The sequence below is a fragment of the Lissotriton helveticus genome, chromosome 3_1 (assembly GCF_964261635.1).
Source record: "Lissotriton helveticus chromosome 3_1, aLisHel1.1, whole genome shotgun sequence".
Lineage (NCBI taxonomy): Eukaryota > Metazoa > Chordata > Amphibia > Caudata > Salamandridae > Lissotriton > Lissotriton helveticus.
In genome coordinates this window covers 1,025,397,742-1,025,412,441 of record NC_136061.1, presented here as the reverse complement: position 1 = coordinate 1,025,412,441, position 14,700 = coordinate 1,025,397,742, and the positions used below count along the sequence as shown (strand labels likewise).

Below are 14,700 nucleotides of genomic sequence, written 5' to 3'. Positions count from 1 at the left end.
AACCCGGTGGCATAGACAATATGACGTTCTCTTTAACAGTGGCAGGATTACCCCATCACGTCAGGTGGCTTATCATAACGTGACCCATGAGGGTTAAACGCAAGCCTGGTAGGCCCAGTTATATGTGGCCCAGAGTGAATGCGATTATACGCAGTCAATACCAAATACACTTACTTGGTGGATGATCCGGACTGTGCCATCAAAGCTACCCGCCTCCATGCGACCTGAAACGCTTGACACAGCGTACCGGTGTCTCTCTCGTAGACCGTTGGTCACGTGGTTTTGCATCACCTGTGGGTAATTCCTGCTGAGCGAGGTTTATGTTGAGGACGCATTGGCCATCTTGGAAGGGGACTAAGAGTTTCTTCTGGTATTGGGGGATGGTATGTAAGTGTGGCACCTAGTTCCTGGTATGATCTGGTGTCGGAAAGAGAGGGAGACATTTCAGCATAGTGTGCCTAATAGTGCCCATGAGCCCCAAATGTGCGGTAAGAGGTCAAACATTTTGGATCTTGGCATATGGCACTGCAGTGTCAGCCAGTGTGGTGGCCATCTTGAAAGTGTTAAGAGTATTGTAGAACATAGGGGTTGCTAATCAGTCACGGTGCATGACTCCTGTACAATAGTATGCCTAGTCATATCCATAGGCCCTGGGTGTGGGGCAGTAGGTCTTATATTGTATTGTATTGTATTGTATTGTAAGGGGAACTTGTAAAGCGCACTGACACCGTGGGTTTCCTGGCGCTGGTTGAATGCTGAGGGGCCAGAGGGGTTTTACCGGATTGAGGGAAGAGCCATGTTTTTAGGGATTTACGGAAGAGGATAAGAGAGTTAGAAGTTTTGAGAGAGAGGGGAAAGGAGTTCCAAAGTTTAGGGGCCAGGAATGCGAATCTCCGGCCTCCAGATCTGCAGAGTTTAACGGGGGGATGAGTAGGAGGTGAAGGTGGGAAGATCTCAGGTTCCGTGAAGGACAATAGGTCCTGATAAGGGATTTCAGAAAGACGGGACAGGAGCCAGATAAAGATTTAAAGGTGAGGCAGCCGATCTTAAAGGCTGCCCTCGAGATGACAGGGAGCCAGTGCAGTTTAGAAAGAAGGGGTTTGGCGGATTGCCATTTCGGAATCCCAAGGGCCAATCTCGCCGCTTGATTTTGAACAAATTGTAGTCTGGAGAGAGATGTTTTAGGCAGACTGTGGTAGATAGCGTTCGAGAAATCTAAGCGGGAGAGGACAAGGGCCATGATTACTTGCAGAAGAGCTTCAGGAGTGAGGAGATAGGTCACCTTCCTGATCCTGTGCAGCTGGAACATGCAGGAGGAGACTACTGTCCCCACTTGGGGCCCGAGGGAGAGGCCGGAGTCAATAGTGACCCCGAGACTTTTTACCGAGGCCACAGGGGTAGGAGGGGGGCCAAGTTCTACCGGCCAAAAATGCGGGCCCCAGTAGGTAGAGCTCCTGCCAGGAAGAAGGAGCTCAGTCTTTCCGGGATTCAATTTGAGCTGGTTTTGACACATCCACTGTAGGATGTGGGACATAGCTGCCTGGAAATTAGGAATAGCAGGGGGGGAATCGAGAGGAAAGATGAGTTGCAGGTCGTCCGCGTAGTTGAAAGCGGTGACGTCCCACTGCCTCAAAGAAAAAAGGAGAGGTCGAAGATAGAGGTTGAAGAGGAGAGGGGATAGGGAGGAGCCCTAGGAGCTCTAAAAGTGCCCAGGCTGAGGGTCTGAGACCTCCCGGTCAGGAAGGATTTGACCCATGCCAGCGCCAGGCCCTGGATGCCAGCCTGCTCGACACGGTGGAGGAGGATGTTGTGGTCCACCGTGTCGAAAGCGGCCGACAGATCTAATAAAACCAAGGCCTGGGGGGTACCCTTGTCAGCGCCGTCTCTCAAGGCATCCAACACAGCCAAGATCACAATCTCCGTAGAGTGGCCGGGTCTGAAGCCGGCCTGATTGGCCTCGAGAAAGTTGGAGCTCTCGAGGAACTGTGAGAGACAGGCGGTGGCGTGGGCTTCCAAGATTTTGGAGAAGAAAGGCAAGAGGGAGATGGGGCGGTAGTTCGCCGGAACGGCGGGATCAGCCCCAGGCTTCTTCAGTAGAGGCACCAGCACGGCCTCCTTGAAGGAGCAGGGTGCCGTACCGGACGAGAGAGAGGAATTCAGCAGGGGAAGGATGCAGTCGGGTAGAGAATGGCAGATGTCTCGTAGTATGGTGGGGGGACAACAGTCGTCTGGAGATCCAGACTTAATACGGGAGGCCAGTGTGGCCAAGGCAGTGGGGTCTAAGGGAGGAAACAGAGTAAAAGAAAGGGCATTGTGGGGGGGAGAGACGGAGCCCGCGCCAGGGGGAGTAGTCGGGATAGTGTCTTTAATCAAGGCAATTTTCTGAACAAAGAAAGTGCTCAGCGCGTTACAAGATTCCTGTGTAGGAGCCTGAGTCGGAAGTGTCCTGGGATCGGAAGTGAATTCATTAAGGACTTTAAAAATCTCTTTGGACTTGCAAGGGGCAGATAAGATTTTTTCTGAGGCGTAAGCTTTTTTGGCTGCGAAGATGGCTGTTTTGTACGTATTGCGCGCGGCCACATATACGCCTCTACTAGACGAGCAGTAGTCTCTCCTCCACCTGCGCTCAGATCGGCGGAGTTCCAACTGCAGGGTCTTAAGGTGGGGGGTAAACCATTTGTGGGAGTGACAATGTCGGGATCGGGGGAACTTAGTTAGCGGGGCAAAAATATTGCTGGCTGTCGTGAGCCAGTCAGAAATATGCCCCTGAAGCTCGTTGGTGCTTAAATCGTTAGGGAGCAGGGGACGGGTTAGAGAGAGGTGAGATAAAAGTTTAGAGGAGTCGGCGGCTCTCCACTTGCGGGCGGTGCCGCCCTCCTGCAGTGGGATCCTGATCTGGCCGACGGCCGAGAAAGTGGTGTCAATCAAAAAATGATCGGACCACACACAAGGTGTTATAAGCGGACGGGAGGACTTGACCCCGTGGACCCAAATATGGTCGAGGATGTGGCCGCCACTGTGAGTGGCGGACCTGACTAATTGCGTGAAGTTCAGGCTCGAGAGGGCCTCGAACAGTTCGATGGCATGGGGGCCAGCGTCCTCGTTCTGGAACCAGTAGTTGAAGTCACCAACAATGACAGTCCGGGGAGAGGAGGTGGCGAGGTTAGTCAACTGTTCAATAAAGGAGGAGGGGAAGGAAGGCATGGAGTGGGGGGGGACGATAAAGTACCATAAGGGTAACTGCACCTACCTTGGTCCCAAGACGGAGGACCAGGTTGTCCACTTCGGGGAGGGTCATGTTGGCAGAGGCGATAATCTTAAGGTTCTTACGTATTACCGCTGCCACCCCTCCTCCGGAGCGGCCCCCAGGACGGTTGGTGTTCAACAGAAAGTAATCTGGGGGTAGTGCAGCGAGGATGTCAGGGAGGGAGTCGTCGGTGAGCCAGGTCTCAGATAGTAAGAGAGCGTCTGGCCTCTCCGTCATGAGAAGATGAAAAATATCGGCTTGATGCCTGACCAAGGAGTTCAAGTTCAAGTTCAGGCATTTATAAAGCGCACTACTCACCCAGAGGGTCTCAAGGCGCTAGAGGGGGGGTTCATTGTTTATCGAATAGCCAAGTTTTCAGTTCTTTTCTGAAGGAGATGTGATTCTGAGTAAGGCGGAGGTGGGTGGGGAGTGAGTTCCAGGTTTTGGCAGCCAGGAAGGAGAAGGATCTGCCACCCATGGTGGTTTTTCGGATGCGCGGGACTGCGGCGAGGGCTTGAATGGATGATCTTAGTTGGCGGGTGGGGTAGTAGAAGGACAGTCGGGAGTTGAGGCATTCTGGTCCTAGATTATAAAGGGCCTTGTGTGCGTGGGTAAGAAGGCGGAAAGTAATTCTTTTGTTGACGGGAAGCCAGTGGAGGTTTTTTAAGTGACCGGTGATGTGCTCTTGGCGCGGGATGTCTAATATGAGTCTCGCTGATGCGTTTTGGATGCGCTGGAGCTTTTTCTGCAATTTTGTTGTAATTCCGGTGTAGAGTGTGTTGCCATAGTCCAGTCGACTCGTGACCAGTGCATGGGTGACAGTCTTTCTTGTTTCGAGGGGGATCCAGCGGAAGATCTTTTTGAGAATGCGAAGGACGTTGAAGCAGGAGGACGATACGGCGTTGACTTGTCTGGACATTGAGAGAGAGGAGTCTAGAATGAAGCCAAGGTTACGTGCATGGTCAGTGGGTGTGGGCGCTGATCCCAAGGCGGAAGGCCACCAAGAGTCGTCCCAAGCTGAGGGGGAGGATCCAAGGATGAGCACCTCAGTTTTGTCTGAGTTGAGTTTTAAGCGGCTCTGTTTCATCCATTCGGCTACTTCTTTCATACCTTCGTGAAGGTTGTCCTTGGCGGTGTTGGGGTCTTTGGTGAGGGAAAGTATCAGCTGGGTGTCGTCGGCGTAGGAGATGATGTTGAGGTTGTGTCGACGTGCGAGGGAGGCGAGGGGACTCATGTAGACGTTGAAGAGGGTGGGACTGAGTGAGGAGCCTTGAGGTACGCCGCAGATGACTTCGGTGGGCTCTGAGTAGAAAGGGGGGAGTCGGACTTTCTGTGTTCTCCCGGCTAGGAACGAGATGATCCAGTCCAAGGCTTTTCCTTGTATGCCGATGTTGTTGAGGCGTTGTATGAGGGTGTTGTGACAGACAGTGTCGAAGGCGGCGGAGAGGTCGAGAAGAATGAGGGCCACTGTTTCACCGTTGTCCAGGAGTGCTCGGATGTCGTCGGTCGCCGCAATGAGGGCGGTCTCGGTGCTGTGTTTGGCTCGAAAGCCGTTCTGTGAGGGATCCATGGAGTTGTTGGATTCAAGGAAGGCTGCGAGTTGGCTGTTGACGGCTTTCTCGATGACTTTGGCCGGGAAAGGGAGGAGGGAGATGGGTCGGTAGTTTTTCAGTTCTGAGGGGTCTGCTGTTGGTTTTTTCAGAAGGGCGCTGAGTTCGGCGTGTTTCCATATTTCTGGAAAGGTGGCTGAGTTGAAGGAGCAGTTGATGACATCGCGGAGTTGGGGAGCGATGATGGAGTCAGCTTTGTTGAAGATGTAGTGGGGGCAGGGGTCAGAAGGTGAGCCAGAGTGGATTGAGTTCATGAGGCGAATGGTGTCTTCAATGGTGATTGGGTTCCAGGAATTGAGGTAGTTAGTTGGAGGGGTGGGATTAGAGGGGGGTGGGGTGAGTTGGTCATTGGGAGTGTTCTTGAAGCTGTTGTGGATGTCGGCAATTTTGTTGTAGAAGAAGGAGGATAGCGCATTGCAGAGGTCTTGGGAGTTAGTGATGTCGTTGGATGCTGCGGGAGGGTTGGTGAATTCTTTGACGATATTAAAGAGTTCCTTGCTGTTGTGAGAATTGTTGTCGAGACGGTCCTTAAATGCTGATCTCTTGGCAGATCGAATCAGTTGGTGGTGTTTGCGGGTGGCTGTCTTGAGGGAGGTCATGTTGTCTGAGGTTGGTTCTTTTCTCCAATTCTTCTCCAGGGTGCGGCATGTCTTCTTGGATTTTTTAAGGTCATCATTGAACCAGGGAGCCTTTTTGCTGAATGATTTCAACTGGTGTTTTTTCAGGGGTGCTAGTTCGTCCGCACTGTGTGTAATCCATTGCCTGAGGTTTGTGGCCGCTTGGTCTGGGTCCGTTGTTAGGGTGGAAGGGTTTTGGCTGAGGGATGCGAGGAGTTGGTCGGTGGTGATTTTGTTCCATTTTCTTCGGGGAATGGGTTGTGAACGGTTGTGGGTCAGGGTTGTTTTGTAGCTGAAGTGAACACAGCTGTGATCCGTCCAGTGGAGAGCTGTAGTGTGATCAAAGGAGATGTGCTTGCTGGAGGTGAAGATAGGGTCGAGCGTGTGTCCGGCTGTGTGAGTGGGGGTGTCAACAAGTTGTTTGAGTCCGAGATTGGACAGGTTGTCCAGGAGGGTGGTGGTGTTGTTGTCGAGAATGTTGTCAAGGTGGTAGTTGAGGTCTCCTAGAAGAATGTAGTTCTCGGAGGCGAGGGCGTGCGGGCTGATGAGGTCAGTGATGTCGTCGCTGAATTGAGATCGGGTGCCTGGGGGCCTGTAGATGAGGGTTCCTCTAAGGGTGGTCCTGGGGTCGGTGTGGATCTGAAAGTGGAGGTGTTCGGCGGTTGCAAGATTGTCATCAGAGCTGGTTGTAATTTTGATGGTGCTTCTATGGACGATGGCGATGCCTCCTCCAGTTTTTTTGATGGTGCGGTCTTTTCGAATGATCTTGTAAGTGTCCGGTATGGCTATGGCGATGTCGGGGGCAGAAGATGCGTTCATCCAAGTTTCAGTGAGGAAGGCGATGTCAGGTGACACGGTGTCGATGAGCGAGTGTTTAGGTATAATACCCGGAGCTGCGACTCGACAGGAACAAGAGCAGTGAGAGGTAACGCCGGCCCCAGATGAGGGGGGGAGTAACCTGCTATCCCCAGTGAGGCGATCCTGGTCCAGGTGTCGGAAGATAGGGGGCAAGCCGACGCTTGTAGGCTCATAAGAGCAGAGCGGGAGTAAGAGATAGCAGTGGCGGCATCCCTAGCCCCTTGGCCCGTCTGGCCGCGGACGGGCGCAGACGGGCTTAACTCTGGCGCAACTCCGGCGCGCCTACGGCCATATTGTGGCCCACAGTATGTGGAGCAGCCATCGAAAGACATGGTTAATGTCTAAAAATTGTGCTGGACTACAAAGGGTCTGAGGGCGAGTTTTAATGTGTTTTCAGTCAAAGTTCTCAACCAGGTGGTCTCATGTCACATATTGAGTTTGTGCCAGTGAATGTCATCATTCAGGCCTGTGCTCTGGGATGAGAGGCAGAAAATCCAACGCTGTTCCATATCAAAGATTTTCTGCTTATTCCTTGAGGTATTTGTTTCAAGAAACATCCAGCTCATTTCCTCTGCCAAGTGTGGATGATCAATGAAGTGTGCAATCATTTTCGGGTGGTTTTAAGACACCGGATGTTTCTCCGATGTTCGATAATGCGAGTCTTCACTGCTTGGGTGGTAACACATTCACAAATAGATGCAGGTCTTTGTATTGCAGTTGGTGTGTGAACATTGTGTCCAGATCTGGTTATTGCTGAGAGTACCTTCTTTAGTATATTTGGTCAGGTGGTATAGCCCGCACTGGCCACATGGGTAAGGTCCTTACACAGTATCAAATTCCAAAAGTATGCTTTGTGTTTGTTTTTGCTTGATGAGTGAGCGAGTGTGAGCCAACAGTCCCATAGGTAGCTTGTGCATTTAAAGGCGAAGCGTGGCTTTGGGATGTTTAGATTGCTGTCAGATCGTGGTGTCCTCACACACCTGTTATGGTGTCATGTTGACCACACCAAACTAGTGACCACTCCAGACCAGCGGCTATCCTGGTACCTGAAGACTGCATGATAACACCATTGTTTTTTTTAGTCCTGGTACCCATTCTTTATTATAAAAAATGTGTTGTTTACCAGAGTCTATTTTAATCACCACTCACTCACTAAACCCATTTTTCCCTCACTTGCATTCATCTGTACGGCATCTCCAGATCAAAAGATCTCCGATAAAGTAGCCCCCAGGCCCATCAGACATTGCAGCGCCGGCCAGATGAGGAGCACCCAATGATGAAGCATGGCACCCTAACAGGTGTGTGAGGGCACCAAGATCTGACTTTCAGATCTTCCAGTGACACATACCTTAGCCACTGGATTAAACTGGCTGTACCCACTTGGCATAGGAGGAACTACGATTGTGCCTTCTTTTCTTCCCCATGAAGATGTCCCTCATACTGGCCGGTACCCTCCATTTTGCCCTGAAGCACTGCCTAACCTCAATTGAGGTGAGTCATGACTATGCTAAAAATGTTGCAAGCCCTGCACTATATACTACTACCTATTTTACGCGTTGCATATAAGAATTTTAAATATAATTTTAATTAATTGTCTGTTATACTTTGTATGGCGAGGGTAGGTTTACTCATTGGATAAGCTAGCAGGCACACATTGCCTTGACACTTGAATCTGCAAATACACTATTGCACCTAAAGCTCTACTGAATATGTATGATGCACCTTGCCTCTCTCTCTAAATTGTGTCACTGGTACTTTTCCACCTTGTGTCTCCTTCCTTTAGGTGGAATCATTGACCAGCACCCACTGTGGGGTCACCGGTTAACACTAAAAGGCCATGCTTTGATAGAAAGGAGACCCTCGGCCCACGACAGGGGAGCATATAGATTATCTTGTGATCCTGAAGAATTGTCTCCCATATTTGGGGCTCCCAAGGCATGAAACATGTTGTCCACACGGAACTAGTGACCACTCCAGACTAGTAGCTATCCTGGCACCTGAAGACCACATGATAGCACCATTGTTTTTATTTTAGTCCGGGTACCCGTTCTTTAATATCATTTTTTTAGTAGGTTACCAGAGTCTATTTTAGTCACCACTCACTCACTAAACGGGCATCTCTAGATCAAAAGATCGCCAATATAGAAGCCCCCAGACCCATTAGGCACTGCAGGGCCAGGCAGATGACGAGCGCCTAATAATGAAGCATGGCTCCCTAACAGGTGCGTGAGGGCACCAAAATCTGACTTTCAGATCTACCAGTGACACATATCTTTTTTTTATAAACAATTTTATTGTTTTTACAAAGAACAAGCACCAGTAATACGACATTAGATAGCACTAATAGTGACGCGAGACACTTAAAAGAGCCAAGACATCGCTTTAAACCCCACCTTGCAACAGTGAATACAAACAACATGTATGAAGTACACCACCGCACCCAGCCATTTGACCCATACCCTCCAGTATTTCTTAGGACACCCCGTGCCTCATACATGGGTTTTTCTTGTACCGCACACCAATCCACCCCCTTTGCCATTTCTCAGAACTTGGTGGTGTGGGAAACTTCCAGGAGGCGGCTATGTCCAGCTGGGCCAAAACCATGGCTGTACTGTAAAGTAATTTCTCATTCCTGGACCCGTCTAGTCCATTTGTAATCCCGAGAAGGGAGTGGCGTGGATCATGAGGAACCTCCCACCCCAGGACCTCGGTCAGTTCACTTTCGATCTCACCCCAGAACTGAGTTAGTTGGGGACACGCCCACACCATATGGAAGAAGTCGGCCGAATCTTGACCGCATCTCGCACACGAGGTGGATGGGGAGAAGCCGGCTCGATGTAGGCACTTCAGGGTTAAGTAGGCCGTATGCAGATAGTATAATTGGATCAAGTGGAGTTTAGCAGAAGTGGTGACCATCTTGGTTGACATGAGGGCATCAAGCCAGTCCTCCTCATCCAAAGGACCTACCCACTCCTCCCATTGGTTCCTGAGTCGGTCTAGTGAGGTCGGGGTGTTGTTGACAAGTGTCCGGTAGATGTGGGAAATACCCCCCTTCCCCAAGTCACCTAGCATTGTCTCTGCTTCGGGGGTACTGTATTCAGGAAACCTGGTATCGTCCGGTATGTGTACATGGAGGGCGTGTTTCAGTTGTAGATATTTATAAAATTGTGAAGGGTGCAGGGAGCATCTGGACTGAAGGTCTTTAAAAGAGCACATGTGGCCGCTTGCCCACACATCACCGAGCTGAGAGATCCCTGTAAGATCCCATGTTTGAAACCCCTGTAACCCACTGACCTCCCTGAACCATGTACCATGCCATAGAGGCGCGTGTTGGTTGAGTTTGTGTGTCCACTGAGTATGTCTTAGAGCAGCCTGCCAGGCTAGGAGCGCGGAGCAAATGACGTCAGGCAAGGTGAATGGGATGGATTCTCCGTACATTAGGGATTGGATTTTAGGCAGGCCGAGCTCACTTAGTTCAAGCCTATAGGCCGGGTCACACTAGCCCCCATTGAACCAGTCATGTATAATCAATAGACGAGTCGCTAAGTAGTAGAGGTATAAATGTGTCATCCCCATGCCCCCATCAAATGATGGAATCCGGCAAGTGTTTAATGCCAGCCAGGCCTTCCCTCCCCCCCAGAGGAATTTAGTAGCCATAGTGTCTAGCTCCCGAATCCATGCCTGTGGAAAACAGAAAGGGGTGTTTTGGAGGACATAAAGAAACCTGGGAAGAATCATAATTTTAAACAAGGCGACCCTCCCCAAGGGGTTCAGGGGTTCAGGGGTAGCATCTGCCATCTGTGGAGGTCCGCCTTAGCTTTTTGCATGAGCGGGCTGACATTGAGGGACCATCCCAGTTCCGGGAGGAGAGCAACCCAGATCCCAAGATATTTAAAAGACTGACGCCGAAGTGGTATCGTGGACTGCCAATTGTAGCATTCTCTGGAGAGATGGAGTGGGAGCAGGACCGACTTATTAGAATTCATTCGGAGGCCGGAGGTTTACACGAAAGAGCGTAGGATCTGGAGACAACGAGGACCTGATTAGGCAGTGACACATATCTTAGCCATTAGATTAAACTGGCTGTATCCACTTGGCATAGGAGGAACTACCCTTACCCCGATAACTTATAAAATCCGTCCAATGGATGGAAGACAGATTGCACTGATAGTGGACTGTTGGGTTGTTACAGCAATAAAGAAAACAATGCAGATAACCAACAGAAAGAAACAGCCTCTTGATACTGCAAAACCAACACCTAAACAGCTGAATGCTAAAGAGAAGTCTTGTGTGTAGGATGTAGCTATCACAGTCCTCTAACATAGCATTTATAACAGTAGAGTTATGATGAAATAATTTCCATCACCCAGTTGAAGAAGGCCTTTAAGGCTTGTGAAGGGTTACTCCACATGTGATAATACTCCTTCCCTATTTACTCATGCCACTAGAACATGTATCGGAGCCTCAGTGACCACCCTTAGATCCTAAGAGCCTTCTCCATTTTCCTTTGGTTGCACAGAATAATAGTTGCATCAAGAGCCAGGCGGCAGTGCTGACTAGTGCTGCAGATGTCATTCACTGACAGCAACAGCTTTCGCAAGGGAGGGAGCACTTGAGAATTTGCCAGAAGCTACATGCACTCCCACCAGCAGTTGTTGTGTTTTGTAAGTGATTGACTGCAGCAGCACGTGCTGCACATATTGGCATGCATGACTCCTGCAACAACCGACATTTTAAGAAAGCAGGTACAAGAGGAAAATTAGGGGAGTGTTCAGAGAATGCTTGATTCTCTCAAGCCTGTTTCTCATTGCCTACGAATTACTGATTGGCTAGGGAGACAAAGCCATCCCATATGTTCTAATTAACCGTTATAAAACCCACAAACAGGCAATCCCGGCTGTTAACTACCACGCCCACTTACAATCTTGGTCTGAGTATTAGGTGAGGTCCCATAATGTGCAACGGATAATTAACAGCTGATATTGACTTACAGGTAAGGACAATAAGACTATTAGCACCCCCACCCACCTGCCCCCAGGCTGTGAATTCAGCTCTCTGTGTGCGAAGGGATAAACATCTCATGTGTACTGTGTATTTTCGATCACAAGATGCTTTCTATGAGATGCGTGCCAGCCCCTACATTCCCCTATATTTAAGGGTAATGAAGCAGAGCACCTCAAAGGGACATAAAGCTGTCACCCTCAGAATGCTATTTTTGCGGGTCTATAAGGGGGCTAAGGCTCACAAAGGCGATGGTCAGCTTCCAACATTCTATAAAGGGTGCTAATTACATTTATAAATAAAAATGAGCGCCCAATATCATTTAGCATTCACATGAATTAAAATGATGAAAATAGTTACAAGATGCATTAGTTTATTTATCTGCATACTGGGATATACCTTAAAGTCCAGATCGATAATTTCAAATCTTTTGGCATCCTCTGGGAGCTGCTTTCGGATGTCTTCGGAATTGGTAAATATACTCTGCAAATGAGCCCATGTCTGTTGTACTTCAAGCCAAATAGAAATGACCATGTCAGCAATCATCAACTTTTTCTGCCAGCTTCTGACTTCCACCAAGAAGTACTCAACATATTTACTCATCAAGATATTTTGCAGCTGGACCTGAATAAAGGTAAAAAAAATTCAGTCTTTGAGTTGAGTATCCAAGTCTTGAGCACAATAAAACAAAACAGGTTTAAGTCAAAACAACATTTGCATAAAATAACAAAAAAAATATTTTTACTAAATAACTGAGAGCCCAATGTGCAAAGACCCATTTACATACTAGGATGCACACTGACTGATTTGTGAGGGGGTATACAATCTGTGATGTAAACTTTGTACTAATCGGTCGCCCTGTAAATTGCACATTTGCAGTAGTGACAAAATGCTTCCCTCCTATGAATGTTTATTATGCAGGTTCACAATTTGCTACTCCCTGTGAATGGCTGAGAACGCTGTCATGGTGACCTGCAAGGGACAGCAGACCACCATCCTTGCATTTGCTTTCCTACACATGAAATATTTTATTTTTAACGCACCTCATGTCTGTAAAGGGCCAGGGGCTGCTTTAAAAAAAGATTCCTATTTGGGAACACATCAGACAGAGCATGGGTGATCCTCACACTACTGCCATCTCCCCTCGAGGACGCCGGGCATGATTCCCAAAGATGAATCTATCCCACAACTAAATAGATTCCTTATCAATGGTTGGCAAATGTAATTGATCACAAAGAGTTTGGTACCTGAGGCCCAAAGTTCTTTCCTATAATCATGGAACAAGTTAGTAAAAAATGATGAAGCTACCTTTATTTTGAATCGTGCACTCCTAGTTCTGCACCTATTTCCAACATCTAACATTTCTTGTGGAATTCAAAGTTAACCAAAACTGTGCACAGCCAGCAAGATACCAGCATAATCCCCACTGAAGCATGCACCTCCTGCACACTTGGATGCACCCACTTTCTTTTAAGAGCCAGCCACATTGATGGACTTGGTTAATGATGAATGGAGCCTGAAAATGGGTGTCTGTAGTGGCTGAAACCTTGGACTTAAGAGTAGAGGTAGTTCTATGTGACCTGTCTCTTCTCTATACCATACAATTTAATTGACTGCCCAGACAAGTTTCACCAAAAGTGGTCAAAGGAACATAAAAAAGTTCAGGTGTAACTGAGTATTACAAGTGATGACGATATACATACAAATGTATTATAAAGTGGACACTGATTTCACCTAGGTAACTAACAGTGACATCTGCAGATGGCATCAGGGCATTTAATTAAGGATGGTGTTGCTCATCAATGGTTTCAGGTTATTGTCTGTAAAAATAAAATCCAGGCCCATATAAATCAATCAATCAATCAATCAGAGAACTTGTAAAGTGTGCTATTTACCCGTGAGGGTCTCAAGGAGCTGAGGGGGGGAGAGGGGGGGGCTGCTACTGTTCAAAGAGCCAGGTCTTGAGGAGTCTTCTGAAGGCGAGCAGGTCTTGGGTCTGCCGTATGTGGGTAGGGAGGGTGTTCCAGGTCTTGGCAACGAGGTAGGAGAAGGATCTGCCACCGGAGGTCGTTCGTTGGATGCGGGGGACGGTGGCGAGGGCGAGGCTGGCATAGCGTAGCTGGCGGGTGGGGTTGTGGCAGCTGAGTCTGCTGTTCAGGTAGGCTGGTCGGGCGTTGTGGAGTGCTTTATGTGCGTGGGTGAGGAGCTTGAAGGTGATCCTCTTGTCGATGGGGAGCCAGTGTAGGTCTCTCAGGTGGGGGTTGATGTGGCTGCGGCGGGGGGCGTTGACGATCAGTCAGGTGGAGGCGTTTTGGATGCGTTGTAGTCGTCGTAGATGTTTGGCTGGGATTCCTGCTTAGATTGCCTTGCCATAGTCCAGTCTGCTGCTGACGAGGGCCTGTGCCACTGTTCTCCTTGTTTCGGTCGGGATCCACTTGTAGATCCTGCAGAGCATGCGGAGGGTGTTGTAGCAGGAGGAGGAGACGACGTTGACCTGTTTAGACATGGAGAGGGATGTATCCTTGGTTGCGTGCATGGTCGGTGGGTGTTGGTGCTGCTTCCAGTGTGGTCGGCCACCAGGAGTCGTCCCAGGCTGAGGGGGTGGGTCCGAGGATGAGGACCTCCGTCTTGTCCGAGTTCAGCTTCAGACGGCTGCTCCTCATCCAGTTGGAGACGGCTTTCATTCCCTCGTGAAGGTTGGTTTTGGCAGTGTGTGGGTCCTTCGTAAGGGAGAGGATGAGCTGGGTGTCGGCGTAGGAGATGATGTTGAGGTCGTGATGGCGGGCCAATTGTGTGAGGGGGCAATGTAGATGTTGAACAGCGTCAGGCTGAGGGATGAGCCCTGGGGGACGCCGCAGATGATGTCGGTGGCGTCGGATCGGAAGGGTTGGAGGCGGACGCTCTGGGTTCTGCCGGAGAGGAAGGACGTAGTCCAGTCAAGGGCCTTCTCTTGGATCCCGGCTTCTAGGAGGCGGGCCTTTAGAGTGCGATGGCAGACCGTGTCGAGGGCGGCCAACAGGTCGAGGAGGATGAGGGCTGATGTTTCGCCGTTGTCTATTTGGCGACTGATGTCGTCTGTGGCGGCGATGAGGGCCGTCTCGGTGCTGTGGTTACGTCTGAATCCGGACTGGGATGGGTCCAAGATGTTGTTGTCTTCCAGGTGGCGGGCCAATTGCAAGTTGAGATTTTCTCGATGACTTTTGTCGGGAACGGGAGCAGGAAGATGGGCCGGAAGTTCTTGAGGTCCTTGGGGTCCGCCTTGGGCTTCTTGAGGAGGGAGTTGATTTTGATGTGCTTCCAGCTTTCCGGGAATGTCGCTGTTTCGAAGGAGATGTTGATGATCTTCCATAGTTGGGGTGCAAGTGCT

The 14,700-nt window shown here is 49.7% G+C and overlaps 1 protein-coding gene across 1 annotated transcript in view; it reads right to left on the bottom strand.

Annotated features, from left to right (window-relative positions):
* Positions 1–14,700, bottom strand: part of LOC144824202 (dynein axonemal heavy chain 11-like) — a 3,356,387-nt gene that overhangs the window by 2,164,651 nt on the left and 1,177,036 nt on the right. Inside the window, exon 37 of the mRNA XM_078683354.1 lies at positions 11,733–11,957. Within this exon, the coding sequence (XP_078539480.1) occupies positions 11,733–11,957 (225 nt within the window). The remainder of the gene's footprint in view (positions 1–11,732; positions 11,958–14,700) is intronic.